General features: G+C 45.5%; 1 protein-coding gene across 7 annotated transcripts in view; it reads right to left on the bottom strand.

Annotated features, from left to right (window-relative positions):
- Nucleotides 1–25,107, bottom strand: part of KLHL18 (kelch like family member 18) — a 49,912-nt gene that overhangs the window by 3,899 nt on the left and 20,906 nt on the right. For 5 of the 7 annotated variants that reach the window (XM_072941167.1, XM_006200735.4, XM_015236387.3 and 2 more), the window contains 8 exons: nt 19,297–19,427; nt 17,821–17,961; nt 10,902–11,100; nt 8,506–8,666; nt 7,151–7,287; nt 5,118–5,355; nt 1,844–1,948; nt 105–216 (listed from right to left, as the gene is read on the bottom strand). In XM_072941167.1, coding sequence (XP_072797268.1) covers nt 105–216; nt 1,844–1,948; nt 5,118–5,355; nt 7,151–7,287; nt 8,506–8,666; nt 10,902–11,100; nt 17,821–17,961; nt 19,297–19,427 — 1,224 coding nt within the window. The remainder of the gene's footprint in view (nt 1–104; nt 217–1,843; nt 1,949–5,117; nt 5,356–7,150; nt 7,288–8,505; nt 8,667–10,901; nt 11,101–17,820; nt 17,962–19,296; nt 19,428–25,107) is intronic. The other 2 variants (XM_072941168.1, XM_006200736.4) reach the window with 1 other exon arrangement.

Genomic DNA, 25,107 nt, shown 5'->3' with positions numbered 1-25,107 from the left:
AGCAATGGCAAGGCTAAGGTTTTTTCCCAAAGAGCTGCCTTTCAAAATAACTCTCAAAGACGAAAGGGGTAGGTGCCCTTAGCCCAGGAGGAGCCTAGACTCACACTGTTGAAGATCTGCAAACCATCGTGGCCGCCGGACACGTATATCCTGCCCTCGAAGACTGTAACCCCCGCAGCACTGCGATTCGAGCTCATCGGGGTCACCACTGTCCATCTTCAGGAAAGAGGCAAAGCGGAAGGGGAGCCGTGAGATTCCATGTTCCTGTCCCCCCGAGACAGCTTAGAATGGTTCAGGCGAACTATGCCATGCTGTCTCACCCTGGACAATCTTCCCACTTATCAACTCTCCCACCACCTCTGCAGATGGCTCACTCTGGCTGCCTCTCCCCTAAGCTTCAGGCCCACAGCCAATCATCTCTGCTGGCACTCAAAACCAGCATGTTCCAAACAAGGTCTCTCTTATAGATCTGTTCCTCCCTCACACTCCCTGGTCTTGTTAATGGGACCACCAGCTAGCCACTTGCTATACTTAGAATTCCGGTGGTTTTATGGCCTCTTCTCCATCATCCTCAACATTCTTGTGGTCACCAAGTTCCCTCTTGTTTGCCTCGTAGTCACTGCTTGTCCTCATCCCACCACTGCTGCCCTGGCTCTGGCCTCTCACCTGGACACCTCAATAGCCCCCTCACAGGTGGCATGGCTTTCAGATCATTCCCATCTCAACCCTGCACAGCACGTCCTCCAGTGTGCCTCCTCACTGTTTTCTCTCAGGCAGATTTCCAAGTTCCTTAATGTGGTTCTTTACCACGTGGTCCTCATCTATACCACATGGTCCTCATCTACCTTCCAGCTTCACCTCCTGCCACACGCCACCCACGCCTGCTCCTCAGCCAGACCGAGCACATTCTCATCTCCAACCCTCTCTTCCCGCTGTCTCCCGCCTGGGATGGGCATCTCCCACTACCCAGGACAGGTCTCCCCTCAGACTTCTCTGCAACCTGACTCTCCCTCCAGCTACGAGGAAGATGAAAGCCCTCCCCACTCTGTGCCCAAGAGCTCCAAACACAGGCCTCCTGGGGGGGACGCTCACAATGTGCCATGGTCCCAGCAGACTGGGTGCTACTTAAGGATCTTAAGACACCCTGCTTGCTGCCTGATATATAATAAATTGGTTAAGTGAGTGGAATATTGGATTGGCTTAAAAGCATAATGATGAATCCATTCTACTAGTGTGCTTACATTGTTAAATAGCAGAGAAGATTCAAATGCTGAAATGAAAAACTTGGGCTCACCTTGCCAGTGTTTTCGAAAGGGTGTTTGCAAAATAATTCCACAAGGCAGTGATAGATGGTAGTAAAATGCAGTTAAAAAGGTTTCTTCACTGCAGAATATTTTAGTCTTTAAAATGCTAATATGTATTTTGGAAAGGTGAGGTTTCTGGTGTTACAGACATCAGTGATTCCCAAGCCTCTATGACAATCTGCCAGGTAACCTTTTTCCCCCAAAATCATATCCTACTCACTTTGGAAAGTGCTGATCATCTATTTCTCATCCCCCTTCACCTGCATTTCCATTAAAATGGGCTGATTTAGTTAAGAAATACAAGCACTAATAAATGCTTCCAAGTATCTACGCAGTCTATTTGTTTTTAAAATTTATTTAATCATTCACTCACTGAGCCAAAGATTATTAAATGTAGTACCTACTATATGCAAGGTACTATAGGAGCTAAATAGGTGAGATAGGCCCTACCCCGGAGCAGAGTGATTAAGACTGCAGTTCTGAATTTTTATAGTCTATTTAGCAAGCTCCAGTTGCCCCGGGGGAACTGGAGTCCTTACTTGTCTGTCTCAGGTGAGTAGGTCTCCACGGAGTTGAGGGAAGAGTTGCCATCATAGCCCCCGCAGACGTAGATCTGCCCGTCCAGCACGACCGTCCCCATGGCACTGGAACAGACAGGGCTGTCAACTCCACGGGCCTCAGACCTCCCGGGGCAACTGCTCATGCTCACTGAGAAGTAAACCTAGCCCCCAACTGCCTCTTTCTAGTACACACCTATATCCCAGGTGTACGACTAAGAAGCGTGTAAAATTGAGGGGAAAGGAGTTGCCCTGCGGTTCCTCTGGCCTCCTACCCCTCCCGCCTCAGTCCCAGAACTGTCTCACATGCTCATCTTCCACCCTGCTGGGATCAGGGTCTGATTTACCCTTAAGGCCCAGGTCAAATTCTCCCCTCTCCTCCTTCAAGATTCATGGGGGATGCCCCAGCAATAATCACTCTCCCAACCCCACACTTTTGGAGCCGCTCCTTTACTGCAGCCCCTGGCAGTCATCCATTTGTTCAGCAGATTTTCATCAGGCCCTCCAGAGGCATGCTGGCCCAGGCACCAGGTTTAGAGAGCTGAGCTAGCCAAGGCTCCTGCCCATGGGGTACTGAGAATCGACCCACCACCTCTTAACAAATGGAGACCTCCCCAAAGACAGAGGTCTCCATCAGTGTGACCCTGACGGTGTTCAGAGCGGTGCTTTGTATGTAAGAAGTCCTCAACATATGTTTGTGTTACCCGATGATCTTCCCTCTCATCTCACTATAAAGTCTGATAGACATCTTTTCGTTATACACTTGGCCCTGCATGTCCCTTAATTTGTCTCAGAAGGTGAGGCAACAGCTTCTGATTGCTGCGCACTTACTACACACATCAGGCGCTCTATATGCGCCATTTTCCACCCTCTCCACATCCTGCAGGAAGCATCACCACATCTCTGTACCGGTGAGTAGCTGTGGCTCAGGGAGGCTGGGCTCTTCTCAGGGTGGCCCAGAGAGGCGAATGCCTTGGATTTCAGTGAGACAGGCCCAACCCCTAGGCTGTTTGCCATGCCAAGATTTCCTAGCATCAAAGACTCAGGGGTCTGGTGTAATCATGCCATCTTCTATTCTACCCAAGGCCTCATGAAATATTAAACATAAGTGCCAAGCTGCCCAACTCACTGTTTTCAAACCTGATACTGGAGAAGATTAAAATGAATCTGGGTATCTAGCAAACAGGAAAACAAAAATATACCAGGCTTTACTGCCATTTTTCGAATGTATAGAGCAAATCAAAGTGGTCCACGTCATGTCCCTGAACCAGCCTGAAAGAGGAAAAGGACTTACCCTGGGAGAGGGCTGTGGGAAGGTCACAAATCACTAGACATGTCACTATCCTTCCAGAGGTGGACACAAGTAACAATTCAGGAGTTCAACAAAGATGTGAGAAAGAACTGAGAGGTGCCAGTGAACTGTGTGAGATTAACTGTGAATGAAACGGGGAAGACGGTGTGAAGAGATAAGGGCTCATCAGTGAGGACTGGGACGGCCCAGCGGGGATGCTCCACAGAAGCATCCTGGAAGACTGGAGGAGGGGAGGGGACGACAGTGGAAAGGAGGCTGTCACCAACTGGCAGTACGGCATGTGGGACGTCAGGACAGAAGTGACTAAGAACATGTCAAGGTAGCTGGTAATTTAAAGTGGATGAAATGGAGCTGGGTCCACTCTATTAGTAACAGGGCATTAACCACAGTGAGGGGGAGGGATACCCAGAGCCTCCACCCAGACTAACCTCCAAACCCTGTGACATCACAGCGAGCAAGTGGCCCAGAGCAGACATGCCAAGAAAAACAAATGACTGCTGTCAAAGCAACAAAAAGCCCTGCTGGTGGGGAATATGGCGCAGCAAGTCATTCGAGGCCACAGAAAGCTGCAGAGTATCCAAGGAGCAAGTGGAGGCGGACATGGTGGGAAGAAGGAACCATGAGAACGTTTGTTTACGGCTTCGGGAGGGGCAGATCTTACACACCTATTTTTTTCTTCCAAAACGAACCTACTCTGGCCCTTTGTCAATCTTACTGGTACAAAGGTGGATTCCTCCCAGTTCAAAGCCACCCACAAACCCTACTGAACACGGACCATGTGTAGCATGGCCGTGACACTTTTGTGTGACAAAGGATGTCCACACTGAAACAGGACTCTTCTTCCTCACCAAGTGCAGTTACTTGATCTTGTCTTAAATGGTGGTCACGTGATCTTACAAGTAGAAAATCCAAAGCATGGCCAGACAAATGGGTCTGTAAGGCAAATACTCAGATCACAGGATTACAAAGCAGAAAGGCTCTTAAAGAGCAACTGGTCCAGTGTTTTTTTTTTTAACTTTTTCCCCCTAAAGTTTGGCACGTGTCAAAGAAGCTCAATATGTAAAAGGGATAAATGCAGAGCTATTCTGGTCAAAGGGGTAGGGGGCCCAAGGCTGCTTTCCTCTCCTCCGTCAGTCTTGGAAGAGAAATGTCAGAGGCATCTGAAACCACTGATGCGCCCTGAGGGCAGAACAGAGCAACTTGTCCAGTTAAACGCCCTCTCTTCGAAGCTCCCACCACCCAACCATGTCAATACTCCACACCCGGCGGATGGAAGGGAGGACGCCACGTCACTTGAGCACTAAGAAGGCTAAATAGCAGCACTATGTGTACATTCTCTAGTCTCACAACTTATTCGGGAACGTGAACAGGCAAGTGATGGAGGAGTCAGGCGGCTGGAAGGTGTTAAGAGACATAAACTTGGTCCACCTCACAGACAGCTGTGTGCTTAGGCCTGGGCAGTGTGTGGTGCACTGCGCTGTTGCACATACTCCCTGGCAGTGAAAGCACATGTGGGGCAGGGATCCTGGGGGAAAGAAGTATAAAGAGAAACACCTTGCATTTCCCTTTGCGACTAATAAAATTAAATCCTCCTTATTCTTCAAGTTTCAACTTTGATCCTACCGCTTCCCTGAAATCTCCCAGATGTTCTGGTCCAGTTTCTCTCCCTCCTCGCATCTTCCACAAAACATTCTTTCCTTCTTTATCTGGCATTTAAAGAACAGTACAACTTCCACATGTCTGTGTCTCATCTCCCCAAGTTCTTCAAATGACAAGGCAGGGGTTTTACTCTTAAGCAGATGGGGGCCGGCTCCCGGGATGTACTGGCGGTGGTCAGCCCGGCTGCAGGAAACTCCCAGGCCAGAGCTTGTGTCTACTTTATTATGAGTCCTGCTTGTCTAGCATAGCGCTCCCCAGATGCCAGTGTGTGTGCGTCCAGAATACCTTCTCTTGCTATTCATGCTCCCCACTCTGGTCCACGTGTCCGTCTCTGGGTTGTAGACCTCCACAGTGCTCAGCCGCAGCTGGCCGTCGTACCCCCCGATGGCATAGAGGAGCCCATTCACCACGGCCACACCGACGCGGCTGCGGGCTGTGGTCATGGGGTGGCACTTCTCCCAACGATTGGCGATGGGGTCAAACACTTCCACCACATTCAGGGAATCACCTGCATAAAAATTTGCTACTCAAATTAAAACAAATGAGACCGCTCGTTTAGATCACAGCTCTTAGGCAGTGATTATATGGAACGTTTGACATGATCCTATCAGCTCTTCCCACAGAATTAACTCAAGCCAGGATGGCCCACAAAGAAACTGCAGCCATGATAATCTCAAACCTTTAAGGAAAATCAGAAGCAGACAGGAGGCATTTATTTACCTTCTAGAGAGGGCAAGGAAGCACTTCACCCGCTTAAAGGCAAAGGTGAAGGTGACTGGGACCACTACTTCCCTGAGGCAGGGGCACACCCACAGAGCAGAGCATGGCTTCCAGGGCGACTTTCACTTACTAGTGGGTGACCCTGGGCAAGCTGCTGTGTATCCCCAGCTTCTGTTCTCACACGTGAACTGGAGATAATCTCTATGGCAGAGCTCCCATGAGGATTAAATGACATAACAGGTAAAACACCTAGCATAGTCCTACTGGTGCTTACCAGTGGGGGGTTGGAGGCGAGATGGAGGTGGAGGATTAAGAGGTACAGACTATCAGGTATAAACTAAGCTACAAGGAAGTACTGTACCACATGGAGAAATATAGCCAACAGTTTATAATAACTATAAATGGAAAATAACATTTAAAAATTGTGAATCACTACACTGTATACCTGTAACATATAATATTGTATTTCAACTATACTTCAATTTTTAAAATATGATTATTGTAAAATAAATACATAAATTAAAAAAAAATTTAAAAAACCACCTAGCATAATTCTAGAACAATATATAGCAGTCACAGTAGCAAGGCATGTTAATTCCAACCCTTCTGTTTTCATCAGTTTTTTTAGGATCAAATAAAATTACCCCCTGCCTGTTTCATTCTCCTCTGGGACACTTACCACATGCCATCCTCTAGCATTTCCTAGTTGAGGACTTAACCTTTCCCAGGTCATACGGTTAACAGGCAGCAGAGATGTACCCCACTCTCATTAACTTTCAGTTAAAAATGAAACTTCCCAGGACTGCCCACTGACTCTGCACCTCCCGCAAACCTGGGTTGACTCTGTGAAAAGGCCTTTACATCTGAGGTGACAACTCCCTGTGCCACTGCACTGCAAAAACTCAGATGTCCACACTGTCCTCTCCTAGATCACTACTGGCCTGCAATGGTGTCTGGGGTGGGCAGGAGGGACGAGGGCCCCATGGAGCTTTCCTGAAAACTTGACTGTATGATACAAGAGCTGCCAATAACACACGGACTGTAAGGCGTGTGTGTTTCATCAGAGGTAAGAGGTGAAGAAAAAAAAGTATTGATAGTGCCGACCCTGTGTATTTGGAGAATTTCCTTCTTATGGTGACACTCTTACAGTATAAGCCCAGAGCTCCACGTGACCGAATGTCATTAGCCTGCTAACAGAATTGGGGCTCTGATTAGATCCTATCCAGGGCTGAGTAAATCCCACAGCTGACGTGTTATCAGGGAAGGAGTGCAGGCTCAGGAACCAAGACCCAAGTTCTAGTCCTTGTTCAGCCAAAACAGCTTATGTGACTGTAGCTGAAGTTCTCTGGGCCTCAATTTCCCCATCTGTGAAGTAGGTGGGGGTAGGTCTCCAGGATTTTTAAAGGCCTCTTTTGCTCTGATATTCTGCTTCAAGGTATTAATATCTGACATGCTTTAACTGCAGAACAGTTGTATAGAATCCAGAGGGACATGAGTGGTAACAAAGGAGAGGAAGCAGAGGGCCAGGTTAGGTTGTTTGGTGTCTCCTCAACCAGGAAGTCCAAGACAGGGCTCTACAAAGGGGAGCTGCAAGATACCTGCTGAGTTGAGGCCCCCCACAGCATAGATGAGCCCAGCGATGGACGTGCAGCAGCGAGGCCGAGTTCTGAAAGCTGGCAGGTGGGGCCGCCGCTCTGGCATGAGGTGATAATCCTTTGCTTCATCTACCAGGTCCCTGGAATGAGGTACAAGATGTGAGAACGGGCAGTATTCTCCACATTTGGAGTTCCTAGCCTGGTCCCCTACCTGCAACTGCAGGGGAAAACTGGGAGGAGAAGCCTTCTGGAAGGTTCGGTCTCAAAGAACCCAGGTGAGTCCAGGGCAAACCAGACATAGCTACTGAGACATGCTCAAAACCGGAGGGGCAAGAGGAGCAGAGCCCACCTCCACTAGTGTAATCCAGATGAGTAACTTCTAATAGGCACATACCTGGCAGAGGGAAAACAGGGTGGTTCCTAGAATAGCTGGCCTTGGGGAGGTTCAACAAGCTGCCTGCATCCTCAGACCCAGCTCTTCCTTTCCATCCCTATGGCTCACACCCTGCAATTAACCATCTCTCACCTGGGCTACGGCAGCAGAAGCCAGCTGCTCCTGACACATCTCCCTGTCTCCAGCCCCATCCCTCTAACCCCCTCTCCACACTGGAGTCCAAGCTGGTTTTCTAAGAACCTTTGATAACTACCCACTGCCTACAGAACAAAGCTCAAACTCCCCAAAGCATCCTTGAGACTGCTCATCACAGGGTCTCAGCCACCTCCAGCCACACTTCCACCCCCACCTGACACACACCTTCACATCGCTGGCACCAAGCCGCTGACTTCCTCCTGAGCCAGCTGTGACTGTGATAAGCAATTTGGAGGAGGATGAACATTTCCCTCTGCTGCTCTACTCTTGTAACAACCCTCCTTCAGGGCTGCCAGCTCCTCTGCTGCATCAGGTTGTTGTTGATTTACTCTGGGGAACATGCTCCACCCCAGCCCATTGCTGTAGCTGGGCTAACCCCCCTGAGGCCAGCACACTGACTAATGTTTACTGAAGAGGATGAAGAGCCCCTGGAGTCACCACTAAGTCAGCTGCTGGTGTGCCCTGGGGTCAGGGCAGGCAGTCCAGACAGCTGTAGGTCATAAACAGCTCAATGGATGCTGATGCCAAAAAATTACCAGATAAGGTAGGGGAGGGAGCCCCTTCTATCCTGATGCTCCCACGCGGCACATTTCTCTGCCCAAGGCGTGAGACTTGGGCTCTTCTGGGTTGGAGACAGAAGGCAGATCAACCTGTGTGCCATGAGTTAAGAACTACCACTCCAAACCCTTTCTCCCCTGAGCTGAGTGGCCAGGTTCTCCTCTCCGCCCAGACCCTCGGCAGTTATCCATGCAGGCCCACCTCTGCTCACCTGCATTTGTGGCAGCAACGCACCAGGTCATCCTGCTGCACTCGGTCGGACAGGAACTGGGGCCGGCAGAGGGGCAGGCGGATATTGGACAGCAGTTCAGGCAGACAGGGCCCCCTCTGCTCTCGGTCGTATCTGACCCAGGCCAACGCGGCCTCAAAGACCTACCATGACAGAGAGAGGAAGCTCTGGCAGCAACTCCTCCACCCAGAGGCCACGTCCCTGTACCCCAGTCACAAACCCTCTGCTCCCTATACTGAGGCAGTCCCTTGGGCCCAGCAATCTTTCCTTCTACTTTTCTCCTGAATCCACTGTTTTCTTTCCACTTCCCCAGCTATCCCATTGGGTCCAGTCTCTTGAAAGGCAAGCCTAGGTTACTGTAACATCTTCTTGGCTTATGACTTCCTAACCAAAACCTGTCAAAGGTTCCTTCTTCCTTTCTATATTGCAAGCAAGTGCTTGCTGACCTTCCTTCCTGCTGCTCTTGCATCCTCTTCCTAAATTCCCTCCACTACTCTAGCCAAGCTGGCTGCCCCCTTCACCTAGAATGCCCCTATCTCTTCCTTTTCATCTAAACCTCCTGCCCTTTCTTTAAGGCCTGGTTACAGATCCATGCTCTCCAAGAAGCCTTCCCTAATGACTCCAGTCACAAGGATATCTTCCTCTAAAGCCCCGCAGCCCTTGCAGAATATATCACTCGAATAAATGGGAGCTGCCCTAGGTCATGTGAACTAGTGGCAGAGCCAGGGACAGAACTCCTTGCCATTGGAATGGGGCTCTTTTCCCCAAATCTCAGCACCCACGCTGCTGAGCTCAGGGTCCACTTTTCTAATGGTCACTAATATGCAGAAGTGAGGACTCTTCAGACATTAAGGAAATGAGCTGAGTTGGGACTAACATCCCAAGGGCTTGCCTCCTGGAGCCTAGGACTGCCCAGGCACAGCCTCATGATAGGCCAGGACTCTTGATCAACTGGCCTAACAGGTAGAGACATTGCTGTGGTGGTGCTCTGGGTGCCTGCAGGGCCAGGTCCGATTCATCCCCACATCCAACACCATCCACTGCTCAGCCCCTGTCATCCTCTGCTCAAAGTAACACTTACTCACTATCCTCTTAAGACAATTTGCACCACACTTTTATTGAACAGAAAGGATGTCCTTCGTTCTTCTCTGGCTTCTAACACCCTACACTCTCATTTAAGCTTTTCTTGACAGCTCCAAGATGTCTCCTTTGTCCTCAGAGGATTCTTTGATCATCCACACCTTGCTTAGCCAATTTCTTCACTTCCTCTTCCATAATTAGAAGTACACTAGAACTTAACCACTGCCTCCAGTCCTTCCGGCTCAGTTACCAACCCCACTAAGCCTTTGACACTGCTCCCCCTCCCCCAACCTCCCTCTCCAGTCCCTCTCCAGCCTATTTCCTCACTTCTCTCCCATCTGGCATGGGTTCTGTGGACTATTACTCCCATGCTAGCCTCCTAGCTCTCTTAGTCACACTCACCCTAGAGAAGTCCAGCTCTTTTAATTCAATTCACCCCCAAACCCTGCCCCACCATATGCAGCTGACAGAGACAGTACACAACAGCGTGTGACTGTGAATTTCACCTGGCCCAGCTACCTGTCAAACCCTCTCCATTTCCCGCCCATTTACTGCCCTCCTCTCCTAGTGGGCCACTTCACACCTTCTCATCTCTCCTCAAATGCCTAACATTCCTCCCTCACCCTGACTCTCAGCTAAAAACAAGTTAACCAAAAGAGAATATAGACAGAACCCCAGCATCTCCACGCCCTCTCACCCTTCCTCTCCGTCCTGTGCCCAAGGATATGGACGGCCTGAGCTTCTATCAAATAAACACCCTTGTGCCCTACACTCTGCATCTTCTCACTTATCCCAGGACACCATTCTCCCTTTTCTCCTACATCACCAATTCTTCCCTCTCTTCCGGAAAATTCCCATCAGCAGTCAACCTACACTGTAATTTCTCTCATCTTAAAAAAACAAAACCAAACCCTCTTGGCTTCACAGCCTTCCTGCCCCTACAGTCTCCCCCCAGCAACTTCCCCCTTGCTCTACCCTCCTTTAGAATAAGACTCTCAAAACATTATCTTCATTTCCAGTTCACAGAAACATTTCTAATAATAAATTTTGAACTAACCCAAACATTGAAGAATGAGGGACACGGGGTTGATAATATCAGCTGAATATTACTTATAGACACTAAAATGTATTTTAAAATGTTGATGAAAAATGCATATGGTATAATAAAACAAACCCGAAACAGACAACAGTTGCACACACACCAGGATCTACATTTTGAAAAGAGCGAAACAGGAAACGAAGACCAGGAAGAGCAGCAGCCCTGGTGTCACCTGTGGACTGTGCCATGCTCTACAGACCTGCTCCTCTGATTTCACATTCAGCTCGTCCCGAGACACCAGCTCCAGTACGTCCTCCAAGGGCAGGGCCAGGAATTCCTCCGACATGGACACCTCCACAAAGTGCTGGTGGATGAAGCTGTTGGCCGCGTCGTACAGCACGGCGCACATCATTGTCTCAGCAAACTGGCGGACACCCAGGCAGTTTTTGGGGTGAAGCCTTTTGGCAGGAGAGGAGATGAAAAGAAAATTCAGAAGAAGAATGTTTTCTCCCATCATTCTCAAGCTGGTTCTGAGCAGGGCTGCAGAATGGAAAAAAACAAGCTTGGCCCTCAGCTTTGTTTGACATACACTGTGTGACATCAGGTGAGCCTCTGTGGACTGAACTCGTAAAGGTATAAAATTAAGAAACATTATCCTCAAGGGTCCCAACCTCTTGGACCTAGTGCTCTGTGTGTCTAGGTGAAGTGAGCTCTCTGGGAAGTCCCAGCAAGCAGCTCTCAGAAGAGAAGACTAGAGCACATACTGGAAAACCGTTTGCTTTTTTCAGCTGTAAACATTCTTGGTTGAGTGTCCACCTCTGGTCACCAGGAAGGCCCTGAAGTTGTAGAATGAGAGTTTAAACCACCTGCAGAGATGACTTCTTTAACACTGGGACCCTTACACTTCCATTCAAGCCGAACTCAGACAGAGAAACAGCAGCAGCTATCGCGTACGTGGCACCATCAGGGAGTAAAGTACTTTGCCAGGCCCTTTATACACATTTCCTAGAATCTTTTTAACAGCACTCCAAAGTAGTAATTGCTCTCATTTTTAGATCAAAAACTGAGGCTCAGAGAAACTAAGAAACGTGCTCACAGTCCCTCTAAAAGCAGGTGGTGCTGCTGAGACTGAACCTGGGTATTTTGTACATGGTCTCACGGCCCCAGGGCAGACCTGCACTCATCAGGGCCAGGGAACCCCGGGGAAAATCCTGGCCCTGCCACCCTGGGCGACTTGGATGGATTCCTTGGGCTCCTCAAGTTTCAGTAACAGCCTCACCTGGAAAAAGATGATGACAATAGTTACCCAACTCCTAGGGCTGTAGCCATGATCAAGTAGGAATGTAGAAAATGCACTCAGCATGGTGCCTGGTATGAAGTTAGCTGCTGTTTTAATTTTTATTATGGTTGTTTTCCTTACTACTATTGCATCTGAGAATATCCCAAATGAATCCTATGTAGTTCAGAAATCTTGGTGACAGCAGTAGACCCTCATTTTGATTTTGTGACTGACAATCTTGCAATGGGAGATAGTATGTATCAGATTTAAACTGCCCAGGTTTACTTTTCTTTGCAAGAATGCTTTCTCTCTCCTCCCCACCCCCGTATTGATTTAAGGCTTAAAGTAAGTTATACTTATTAATCAATATTTGCCAATGCCCCCAGCAGCAGACCTGGCAGGGAGAGAAAGGGCAGAGCATCTCAGGAGCCTAGCTTTATGACTACTCTAAATTCTACACAGCTGTTGTTTCAGTCCAGCCTCAACTGGCTCTGTCCATTGCTTTGAAAACCTAAGTGCATTTCCAAAGGCCAAGGAAACAGGAGTACTGAGCACACGTAGGCAAGCAGCATGGCCAGTGAGGAACACGAGTCTCAAGTCAGAACATTAGCTCCGTTATCCATCAAATAACATCAGCCTTTCTCCTGGATGAGACTTGTTAAAAGCGCTTTACATGTGTATGGCAGGTCAGATATGAGGCCAACCCCCCCCCCCCGCCCCAGGCCTCTACAGCATGTGTGTCATTCATCCCCAGGATGCTCTGACATCAAGTTAAGAGGACGGTTCAAATGCCATGGACAGGGAACTGCAAGAGGCCAAAGACATGGGAAAGGATGATCAATATTGCTGACTGGCACGTTTCCATCCTCTCCCTCTCAGGTTAGGATTCCTGTACTTCACCTCTGGTTGTCTCTGACTGCCTTAGCATAATACAGATCGCAGAACACACCTTCCACTTAAGTAGGCTTTCCCATCTCAGAGGACAGGATGTGGGGAGCCTGTTTGTAAGCCAACCAGTCGGGAAGGAGGAGGGAGAGCTGCCATGCAGGAGAGGGGACCATCAGGAGAAGCAGGGAGACAACAGAGAAAATAAACCTAGGGGGGCAGGTAGAGACCCACATCATTCAAGAGCCCTTTCACAACCTTCTTCCTTGCTGACATAGCTTGACTTGGTAAGTAAGGAGACCTTGATAAGAGGTAATGCTTCCCAAGGCACACAGTAATCAAACTGACAAAAATTAAGGATAAGGAGAAAATATTAAAATCAGCAAATAACATACAAGGGAACTCCCATAAGTTTATGAGCTGATTTTTCAGCACAAACTCTATAAGCCAGAAGGGAGTGGCACGATCTATTTAGAGATGGAAGGGGAAAACTTACAACCAAGAATACTCAATCCAGCAAGGTTCTCATTCAGATTTGATGGAGATATCAAACGCTTCACAGATAAACAAAAGCTAGAAGAATTCAGCATCATCAAACCAGCTTTACAACAAACGTCAAAGGAATTTCTCTAGGCATCAAGCCATAAGAAAAGAGAACAAAAAGAAGAGAAAAAAAACCTACAAAAGACTGCTTTGGCAGTTTGGGGTCTTTTATGGTTCCATATAAATTTTGGAATTGTTTGTTCTAGTTCTGTGAAAAATGCTGTGGGTATTTAGACAGGGGATGCATTGGATATGTAGATTGCTTTGGGTAGTATGGCCATTTTGATAAGGTTGATTCTTCCAATCCAAGAGCACAAGATATCTTTCCATTTCTTTGTATCATCTTCATTTTCCTTCATCAATGTTTTACAGTTTTCAGAGTATAGGTAACCTCCTTAGTTAAGTTTATTTCCAGGTATTTCCTTGGTTTTGATGCAATGGAAATGTTTATGCCAGTTATAAAATTCTGGTTTTTGAAGTGAAAAAAAGTGAATGAAGGGCTACAAATAGCAAAATATCCTTCTTTTTTAAGGGTGAGTTATATTCCATTACAAATACATGCTGCATCTTCTTTATCCATTCATCTATTGATATGCACTTACGATGCTTCCTTATCTTGGCAATTATAAACAATATTGCTCTTAATAGCACGGTATATGTATCTTTCTGAGTTAATGCTTTTGTTTTTCTCAAACACATCCCCAGGAGTGGAGTTCTGGGCCATGTGGTGGTTCTATTTTTGGGTTTTTGAGAAACCTCCATATTGTTTTCCATAGTGGCTGCACCAATTTGCATTCCCACCAACAGTGTACAAAGGTTCCCTTTTCTCCACATTCTTGCCAACATTTGTTATTTATGTTCTTTTTGATGACGGCCATTCTGACAGGTGTGAGATGATATCTCATTGTGGTTTTGATTTGCATTTCCCTGATATTAGTGATGTTGAGCAACTTTTCATGTTCCTGTGGGCCATCTGCATTTTCTCTTTTGGAAAAATGTCTGTTCAGTTCTTCTGCTCATATTTTAAATGGGTTGGTTGGTTGTTTGCTTTTTAACTGAAGTACAGCTGATTTAAAATATATAAAATATAATACAGCTGTATTAGTTTCTGGTGGACAGCATGGATGACTTGGAGGGCATTATGCTAAGTGAAATAAGTCAGTTTAAGAAAGAGAAATACTGTTAAGACATCACATGCGAATCTGAAAAATACAACAAACTAGTGAATATAACAGAAAAGAAACAGACTCACAGATGTAGAGAAGGAACTAGTGGTTACCAGTGAGGAGAGGGAAGAAGGGAGGGGCAAGATGGAGGTGGAGGATTAAGAAGTACAAACTATCAGGTACAAAATAAACTACAAGGATGTACTGTACAACATGGGGAATACAGCCAACATTTTATAATAACTATAAATGGAGTAAAACTTTTAAAAATTGTCAATCACTATACTGTATACCTATAACATATATTGTATATCAACTATACTTCAATTACAAAAATATGATATTGTAAAAACTCTTCAGCAAGTGGTTTTGGGAAAACTGGATAGCAGTATGCAAATCAATGAAGTTAGAATACATCCTCACTTCATACACAAAAATAAACCCCAAATGGCTTAAGGACTTAAATATAAGACAAGATACGATAAATCTCCTAGAAGAAAACATAGGTAAAACATTCTCTGACATAAATCTTAACAATGTTCTCCTAGGGCAGTCTACCCAGACAATAGAAATAAGAGCAAAAATTAACAAATGGGACCTATTTAAACTTAAAAGCTTTTGCACAGCAAAGGAAACCATAAGCGAAACAAAGACAACCTGTGGAATGGGAGAAAATAGTTGCAAATGATGCAACTGACAAAGGCTTAATCTGCAGAATATATAGACAGCTCACACAACTTAACAACAAAAAAACAAACAACCCAATCCAAAAATGGGCAGAAGACCTACACAAGCAATTCTCCACTGAAGACATATAAATGGCCAATAGGCGCATGAAATAATGCTCCATATTGCTAACTATCAGAGAAAGGCAAATCACAACTACAAAGAGGTATCACCTCACACCAGTCAGAACTGCCATTATTCAAAAGTGTACGAAAAGTGCCATTATTCAAAAGTGCCATTATTCAAAAGTGGGGAAAAGGGAACCCTCTTAGACTATTGGTGGGAATGTAGTCCAGTGCAGCCATTACGGAAAACAGTATGGAGATTCCTTAAAAAACTAACTGTATTCAGTATCTTGTAATAACTATAACGAAAAAGGATGTAAAAACGAATATATGTATGTATATGCATGACTAGGACATTGTGCTATTCACCAGAAACTGACACAGTATAATCGACAGTACTTCAATTAAAAAAAAAGATATTGTAAAACAAATAAATAAACAAATATAAATAAAGTCATTTACTAAAGTAAAAACAAAAAATGTAATGCAACATCAGAGGCAGGAAGCAGTGACCTGGATTAAATAAGTTATTGGCTTGTTTCACTGATGCATTTGATGTTCCAATCCAGTTCTGAGAGAAGAGTTTTTTGCACATTACAGTGCTCACCTAAAACTGAGGAGGCCCATTCACCTGAAGGCTGGGGAAAGGGCCACAAGAAAAATCAACCCCAACCTTAAGGGAAAAAGAAAATCAGCCGGCTAAAGACCTAACAGGCAGAGTGGCCTCAGGAACTGCTCTAAGAATTCTGAAAGCTTTGCAGCGTCTCTGTGCTCTGTCACGCCCGGTCCTTCCCACTACTGCTTGGGATGGCTTCCCTCAAGTTATTAGTGAGCAAACCCTGAAACGGAAGGGCTCTCTTCAAGAGCACACAGGAAGGGAGCAGCTGGGAGTCCCCATCACATTCTGCAGTCGGACTCAGGGAGAACCAACCCAGGGAACAGAAGTAGTGATGGTACCTGCTGGAAAGAAAGAGAAAGCAGGCCACGCCTCTGGAGCCTGTGACAGGGAATAAAAATAGGAATAAGGTGTGAGTTTAGGCTTCAGAAGGGGACTTGCAGGGATGAACAGAAAAATGTCAAGAATGAACTCAAAATATCAGCCTTTGTGTTTAAGTACCTTTGCCTAATATAGCATTGGTGCATGTAAAAACTGCAATGATCTAAAAAAGTCACTTTTCTAAGCATCTTTGAGGTGACACTTCTTTATAACAGAGCCTGAATCCAGAGTGGACAGTGAGGACCTCAAAAGCCCCTAGGTGGAGCTGTTGTCCCCTTGTGAGAGTGGCCAACTTCACCCTTTCCAGAGGGCATCCCTTAGTCATTCTCCAAGCTCTGTGGGAACACAGAGATGAACCAAGTCCAGTCAGCATCTAAGAAGCTCACAATGTTTGCCCCCTTTCCCCATTCAGCCCTCCAGCCCAACCAGAAGGCATCCTAGGGCAGGTCAAGCCAGACTCTGGGGTTACATTCTCACTACATGGTCTCCAGATACAAAACCGAATAGGACCACCTAACTCACAATGAAACCACTCACCCTGAGCCCAGCACAGTGCGCCCTGTGTGGTAGCATTGTTACCATGGTTGTTACGACCAGCCACACACACAGCAGTGCTCACTGATGCCTCCGAGCACCACACGGCCAGGATGTCAACAGCGGGCAGGGTCCACAGAGCTTCCCGGTGAGCTGGGCTGCTGAAGCAGGAATGGGAGAGGGAGAGGTTGGCTCTCAGAATGGATGAGGCTCAGGAGGGCAGATGTGAGGCGAGAGGAATGCTGGTCTTCAGGCCAGGGGCCTTGTGTTCAGAGAAGCACAGGAGGAGCCAGGCCTTGGAGAGCACCAACGACACGGGGTGCTGTTCTGGTTTCTCCCTGCCTGTGTGCAGCCCAGCATTGACCTTCACTCCCAAGCCTCAAGGGGTTAAAGGCGGCTTCTACCTTGTGACTAAGAGCTCTGTCTCTTGAGAGAGAGGAAGAGCCTTCTTGTCTGCTCAGTCCTCAAAATGTCATAGCCAAGTGTTGGAACATACATAGGTAGGGGTATAATCCACGGTCCTTCCCTACAAGAACATACTGTGATTGCTTCTAGGGGACTGAGGGGGACAGAGACTTCCAGGAGGTGAAACTGGGGTGGGCTCTTACAGAGCAGAAGGAAAAAGGAAGATCAAGAAATTCAAGGAAGGGCAAGGACCTAAACAAACACGGAGACAGCTGTGGAACAGTGAATACCTTGGGTGGTGGCTGGTCGGACTGGAGAGAGGACAGGAGAAGAGGTACATGTTGGATCAAGGCAGAGTGCAGGCAGGGTTCTATAAATCATGTTCCTCAAAGGTTCATCCCAAAGAACTGGGTACCACTTGATACTAATTTCAAGAAATGTCATTTTTGCAGTTAACTTCCCAGCTCACTCCCTTCCTAAGACCCTCTATGCCTCGAAGACTCAGCAAATTGGCAGGGGATTCCAGCAATGAAATGGTCTGCTCCCTGCCACGGGCCAGGCCCATCACATCACCTCACCGTTCTCGGAGGAACGTGCAGCAGGCGTCTTTGATGCTCTGCAGCTGCAGGAAACTCGCCCCCATCAGCAACGACTGGACATTTTGTTGGTCAATGGCTAGGTGGCCGTTGTAGGCAAAGTTGATCAGAGCTTCCAGGGCGCTAGAGGAAAGAGGAAAGATGCTCTTATGCTCTTCAGAGATGGGTCTGGGCCCACAGCAGACTCAGGGCCTAAATGGGTGGACATTGTTACCTGAGAAATGGATGGACCCTGCTCTCAAATACATTTAGTCCATGTCCTTTGAGAATCTACCTAAATGGAACAGTTACTTCACCACACATCTACTTCTACTTCTTAGGTTGTCTCTACTGTCCAAATAATTTTATTACAGAAAGTTCTGAAAAGAGAAAGCAATGACCCACAATCTCACTACTGAATGAATCCTAGGTTCACTTTCAGTTCCTGTTTGCCTGCATTCATAAACTGTATGGATAGAATCATGTCATACTTAGGAAGTCCTTTCCCATGTTGCTACACTGCCTTCAGGTTTAACATTTTTCGTGGCTGCTATACAGTAATTCAACATGTAAATATGCTATAATTTACTTCCTTTATTGGTAGGTATAATAGCCATTACCATCTTTTTGCCATTATAAATAATGTTTTTGTATTAATTCTTTGGGATAAACTTCCAGAATGAGGTTTCCAACATTTTTTCTTGCCTTCCAATTCACACCAAGAATGAAATCCAAATTCTTCTTATAGGGTTGTATGTGGTCTGGCCCCTCTACATCTCTCTGACCTCACCTCCTTCCACTCTTCCCGCCTCACTCTATTCCAACATGGTGAACACACACTCACCTCAGGGTCTTTGCACTGGCTGCTCCCTCTGTTTGGAGGGCTCCTCCCCTAGATGCTCCCTCCCTCCCTTCAATTAAGGTCTTGGCTCAAGCTGTCACATCATCACAGAAGGCTTCCCTGATCACCCTGAAAGAGCACAGACCTCCACTATCATTCACTAGTCTTTAATCTGCTACATGAGCTAGTGGCTACCATTTTGGAGATTACAAACAGAACATCTTCACTCATGCAGAAAGTTCTAATGAACAACACTGTTCTAGATTGATGAGAAGGGTATAGAATGAAGACATTTATTTAAAAACCTATTTTGCCAGCAAAAGGGCTAGCACAGAAAAGTAGAGAGAATAATACACCATGAACTTTGTACCAAGTCCTAGTTTAAAAAAAAAAATCCTGGACTTTAGTTCCTGTGAGATGCGTTACACTTTAATATAGTAAAAACACATCAAAATTCTCTTCATCTTAACCCTGTCTCAGGCCAACTGAAGTTCTAGCTTGTTTACTGGTCACCTACTACGTGTATGGAGCTGTGTGAGATACTGGGTCCTGCTGGGAGGCTGTCAAATGGCACCAAACGCAAGGCTGAAGCTGCACCTAGAAAGCAGGTCGTGGAACCTAATGGAGGAAGTTGGTACCTTGGGTCCATTCCTTGCATTACGATCTCATCCTGCTTGCACTCCATCATGTCATTTGTAAACATAGCGTGGAAGTACGGGATTGAGGCTGCTAAGACGATCCGGTGAGCACTGAATTTGTGGTCCCCAATCTGTGGGCAAAGTAAAATACAAAGACAGGTACTGAGGAACGCAAATACAAAAACCCACCCTGACCCTTCCTTCCACAGCTTAACCCTCTGTCCGCTGGAGTGGTACTGAAGGCATCCCAGGACATGACAGCCAAGGCTTTTCACGGAGACCCTGAGGTATTTTAAACTTTGCATACTCAGTTACAGTAGGGGAATGCAGACAACACATTTTAATGAGGTATTAAAATGGTTAAAAAATTATAAGCCTGAATGCTTAAAGTGGCAGTTTTTATTTACATGGAAGTCTTTACTGCACCCCTCCAAATTCCCCCCACCAACTCAAAGACCTGATTTCTCTAACACTTTATCCCAATATGAGTTTTATTAGATGGCAGATGGAAGAGACCACCTGGCCAAGAGCCCTGAAGCACCTACAGTAGGCTCCTCAAGAAGAGTATAAACATGTAGTGACAGGAAGAGATGAGGAGAAACAAGATCAGGCTTAAACAGGGGATCAAGGGCAGAGTAGGCATTGCAGGCACAGGTGTTGGGGGTCCTTGGGCACCAATCAGGCCGTGGTAGACCACAAGGAGCCCAGAGTTCTCTTAGGAACATGACCCTGGAGGCAGCCAGCCAGAAGGACTGGGGCTGTGGACTGGCCAGTGCTCTGCAGAGCTCACAGAGCTCACGGGGACAGCTGCAGACGAATTTGTACCAAATCCTCGTGGACACATCCTTAGCCTGGGGAGTTCTCTAAAGTGCTTTCCAACTACCTGCCAAAAGGATATTCCCTTTAACAAGCTTTGCCGTTTATAGCTCCAAGACATACAAACATTTCCACTTAAGAACTTTCTACTCTTCAGAAAGAGCAAAAGGATCTTTTTTTCCCCACCCCCTCACCCAAGTTCCACATTAGTGAAATGCCAGAGCCATCTCACTACCTGAGGCTCATCAATTTTTTGCATCATATTTACTGAAGGATTCTAGGTCAGGTTCTGTCACTATGTCCTCTTTCTCACTAAACTTTAAGTTTACTATCTGTAAACTGTCCTTCAAGATCACATGCACACAATCTTCCAAATACCAAAGGATCCTTAGCAGATTCAGATTCTATGAGCTCATATAATCCATGTATTGTTCTACTACCGGTGCTGGGACATTAAATGGCTGCATGCTTTGAGGGTTGTTTATAATTTAAAAAAAAATCACATTAATACCCACAAATATTTCTTAAAGTTGTTCTACGAGGCTTATAATGAAAAACCAAAGTTTCTGGCTCCCTGATTCCTGCTCCCAAGGGCAACCTTTTTCCTCTGGTATTTATCTCCACCTTTCTAAGTAATATGCCTATAATATGACTTCTTGAATTTTCACTTTCAGTTATTACTTGTGGTAGTCAGTCTCCAAATAGCTCCCAACAGACCCCTGGCATTGATGTCCCTGTGCAGGCCCCTCCCACAGTGTCTCAGGGTTGGTCTGTGTGAACGTAGAAGTGATGGTGGTACGTTACTTTCAAGGCTAGGTCATAAAAGACTGCAAATTCTTCTTATTGTCTCTCCTGGATTACTCGCTCTCAGGGAAGCCAGATAATAACATATCTTGAGGGGAGGCCCAGAGGACTGTGGCCCAAGGTGACACCTGGACTGCAACCTCAGGAGAGATCTTTAAGCTGCTTCTCAACTCCTGATGCACAGAAACTGTGAGATAATAAATATCTGTTAAGTCATTAAGTTTTGGTTTGTTTTTGTTTTGGGTGGGGGGGCGGGTAATTAGGTTTATTCATTTATTTTTGGAGGCAGTAGTGAGGACTGAACCCAGGACCTTGTGCAAGCTAAGTATGCTCTCTACCACTTGAACTATACCCTCCCCCTTAAGTTATTAAGTTTTGGGGTAATCTGTTATGCAGCAAAATATAACTATTATGTTATCTATTTAATTCTTATGGTGGAAGATTAGGATTTTGTTCTGACACATTCTTCACATACTACTCAACTTACTCTCTCCATTTTTCTACAGAATTACGAAAAATTTTGGTTAAATCAGTATTAAGAGTTGCATTTTTAGGTCTACATGAATACTATTTGTAGCCAAGCCATGATGTAGACACTACGATTACATTTCTTCATCGGTATAATTTTTATCTTTCCTTAAGACAAAGTTCCCTGGTGGTCTAGTGGTTAGGATTCGGCGCTGTCCTTAAGACAATAATAAAATATAAAACTCCCTTTAGTATGTTCCACCAGGTATCCTGTCAGTTTGTTCTTCGGATACCCGTACTGGAACTCCCTCCTGGGAATTCCTTTCCCCTCATCCATGTTGGAATCCCTGTTTCCTGGATCCCATTTAGTCCTCTTCCTCATTAATTCCCTTGTTCTGGTGGAAAGTGTCTCCTAGTAAAGCTTCCTAAGAAAGGATGTACTAGAAACTGTTTTCATTCACAGCAAACGTATAGGTTTTGTTCTCACACCAACCAGTTTTCCAACTCTCCAGACACCAACTAGTATCTCACAATTTAATTTAAATCCGACACTAACTACCTAGAATTAGTGCAGACCCCACAGGTTAAGGACTCAGTCCCACCAGACTCCGTCCCCCTGTTCCAGATGCCAGTTACATGTCTGGGCCACTCGTACTTCTGACCCATCAGCTGAAAGGCTGGGGTCGGGGGGTTTCCCACAACCCCTTCCTCAGCTTTGATAATCTGCTAGAATGGGATTTTTAATGGAGGCTCCATTAGGTAGGCAGGACTGATTAAATCATTGGTCACTGGTGACTAGCTCAATCTCCAGCCCCTCTCCCCGCCCCAGAGGTAGGGCTGAAAGTTCCAACCACGTGGTTGGTTCCTCCAGCAACCAGCCCCAACCTGCCACTATCTAGGGGCTCACCAGGAGTTACCACATTAGCACAAACTCAGGTGTGGCTGACAGCATTTCCTCTCACCCTTATCACTCAGGGAATTCCAAGGGTTTTAGAAGCTCTTGTGTCAGGAACTAGGAACAAAGAGCAAATATTACAACCACAAATGCTCTTATCACCCTTACTACTCAGGAAACTATAAGGATTTTAGAATCCCTGTGCCAGGAACCAGGGACAAAGGCCAAATATATATTTATTACACCACTCTACCAGAGGGCAGATGCACAATATGTCTGGAGATGTCTCTATTATCCTAAGTTCAGGTGATAAGTTTACCCGGCTATAAAATTCTAAGTTGAGGATTTTTTTTTCTGCCAGAATTTTAATAGTATTGTTCCAATGTCTTCTGGTTTGTTGCCTTTGAGAAAGCTAATGCTGTTCTGAATAATAACCCTCTGTATGTGCCTGTTCTCTCTAGAAGCTGTTAGGACTTCCTCTGTATTCTCAGAGAGCTGAAATCTCACAGGGCTGGAATTTGGGAGTTTTCTTTTATTCACTGTGCTGTATCAATCTATAGACATTATTTTAGTTCTGAGAATATCTTTTCATACCACTTCTTTAATAATTTCCTCTTCTCCACTGTCTGTTTTTCCTCTTCTTTAATTTCCACCAGTCAGGTGTTAGAACTCTTGGAATGATCCTTTATAATTTATTTTTTCTGTTCTCCCCAGCTTTCTACCTCTTTCATTTGGTCTATCTCCTGGGAACCTTCTTCAACTTTATGTTTCAGTATTCCTGTGTTGTATTTTTCATACTTGCTATGATATTTTTAGTTTCCAAGAGATCTTTGTTGTGTTCTGGAGGTTCCTTTTTTTTTCCTAAAAGAATCTAGTTCATCTTTCATGAATGCAGTATTTTCTCTCTACTCTCTCTCAAGATAGCATCATTAAAATTTTTCCTTTTCCTCCTCTCTGCTTTTACTGTTTCCTCTGAGTTCTTTTCTCTCTCATTTATTTGTTCTGGTCCCTGTCTTTTACGTTCTTTAAACATCTCATGACACTTGGATAATGCTCACACTTTTAAAAGTTGTTTCAAAGCTGTGTATGGGGGCTAAAAGCTTGTCAACTGGTGGACTTCACCTCAGGGTGAAGAATCTGCCATTTTATGGAGGACCCTGAGAAGTAGACAGTATCTTTAGGACTTCTTCTCTGGGACTAAATTTATCAGAGAAGGATCTTCCAATCTCTTGCATGGGAGTACCTGCCTGCAGATATTCTGAAAACTGGGTGAGAGAGGGGAATGGTCCTGCTAATCACTATTGACAACTTTGTCTTAAAGCCCTTATTTTCAGTTTTGCTCCATATTCCATTCCATCATCTGTGCTTGCTGTGCCTCTGGTTCAATATCTAAGACTAATACTTTGTCTCCTGAGAGAGCAGGGGAGAGGCTGCAGGCATCTACTTGCTTTTCACACAGACTTTCAACTAATCTTCCTGTTTTCAGTATGTAGTTTCTCAGACTCAAGCTATCTCAGGGTCCTGCATTACAAATCCTCTTTCTTAGTTTCTCCCACATAGCAGGCACTTTCAGTTCCTCTGGCCACCAAGTTCATCACACTTGCTTTCTGGTTTCAACATTCCATTAACCTCTCATTTGTTGATCTCTCTTCTCCCTCTTCTTCCTCTTCCTATCATTTTAGTAGAATTACAGCAGGGAATGGAGGTTGAAATGTGTATTCAATTTGCTGTGTTAAGCTGCTGTGTATTTATTTTTCATCTAGAAAGTAAACAGGAGACAAAACAAGCCATATGTGCATGAACTAGGTGACCTGATTTCCCAAAAAAGCTCAGCTAAAGAGAAGACAGGCCTATCTTGGGATATGCTGGCCAGATTACATCTGAATTCTATGTTCAGTTAAGGGGAACAACAAATTTGTCTTCCTCTAGAAGAGGGAGACCAAGATGGGGAAGGGTCTGCAAACTACATCTTATGCGAGGGAAAGCTAAAGGATAGTTCGGAAAAGGTAATTTAGCAGGAACTATAGTTGTCCTCAGAGACTAGAAGGGCTATCACATGGATGAGGCAGATCTTGAAGTTACAGGGAGGCAGATTTTGGTTTATCATAAAGAATAACAGCTTATCACCTAAAAATGTTTAGGGAAAGTCCTTGACTGGTTCTAAAACTATTAAGGGACCTTCTAATTCTATAGTCCTGGGATAATACACTTTGTGAAAAGCTTCAGAAAACACCCTAAATACTCTCATTTGTAATCTCAATTAAAAAAAAATTAGATGATCATTTATGTAGTTCCTTTTGCAAAGTACCCCCCTTTACATATATTTTTCTCCTCACAGCAACCCTGGGCTAGAGATGAAAACTCTCAGTGTCAGGGCCAGCTCTACTATAGATGTAAGCAAATTGCTTAATGTTAGCATGGCTCAGGTTTCCAGGTTGGAATGTAGGATTATTACTTATGGGGGCATGGCAAGGAATATACTAGTAAAATAAAATTGAGTTTCTCAAAAGAGCACTATAAATACTGGAAAATATATCACAATCAACAACTCTATTAGACAGTATTAGAAAGTTCAGCATGGCATTAAAAGTTAAAATACTTGCCAATCTCTACCCGTGCCCATTCCAGGGGAGGCAGACAGCACAAGCCACAGAGTACATACACACTGCAAGTGTCTGAGGCCACCTATTCCCTTTCTGCATGACTCTTCCTTTCACCTCTGAGCCTCAGTTTCTTCATCTGTAAATAAGGGGCTTTAACTGGTTCAGGTTTCTCAAAAGGTAGTAGTTGGGTTAATAATAGTAGCCTAACATGAATTCAGTAAAGGT

The sequence above is a fragment of the Vicugna pacos genome, chromosome 17 (assembly GCF_048564905.1).
Source record: "Vicugna pacos chromosome 17, VicPac4, whole genome shotgun sequence".
NCBI lineage: Eukaryota > Metazoa > Chordata > Mammalia > Artiodactyla > Camelidae > Vicugna > Vicugna pacos.
The sequence above is the reverse complement of the archived record's forward strand: the minus strand, read 5'-3'. Positions and strand labels throughout refer to the sequence as shown.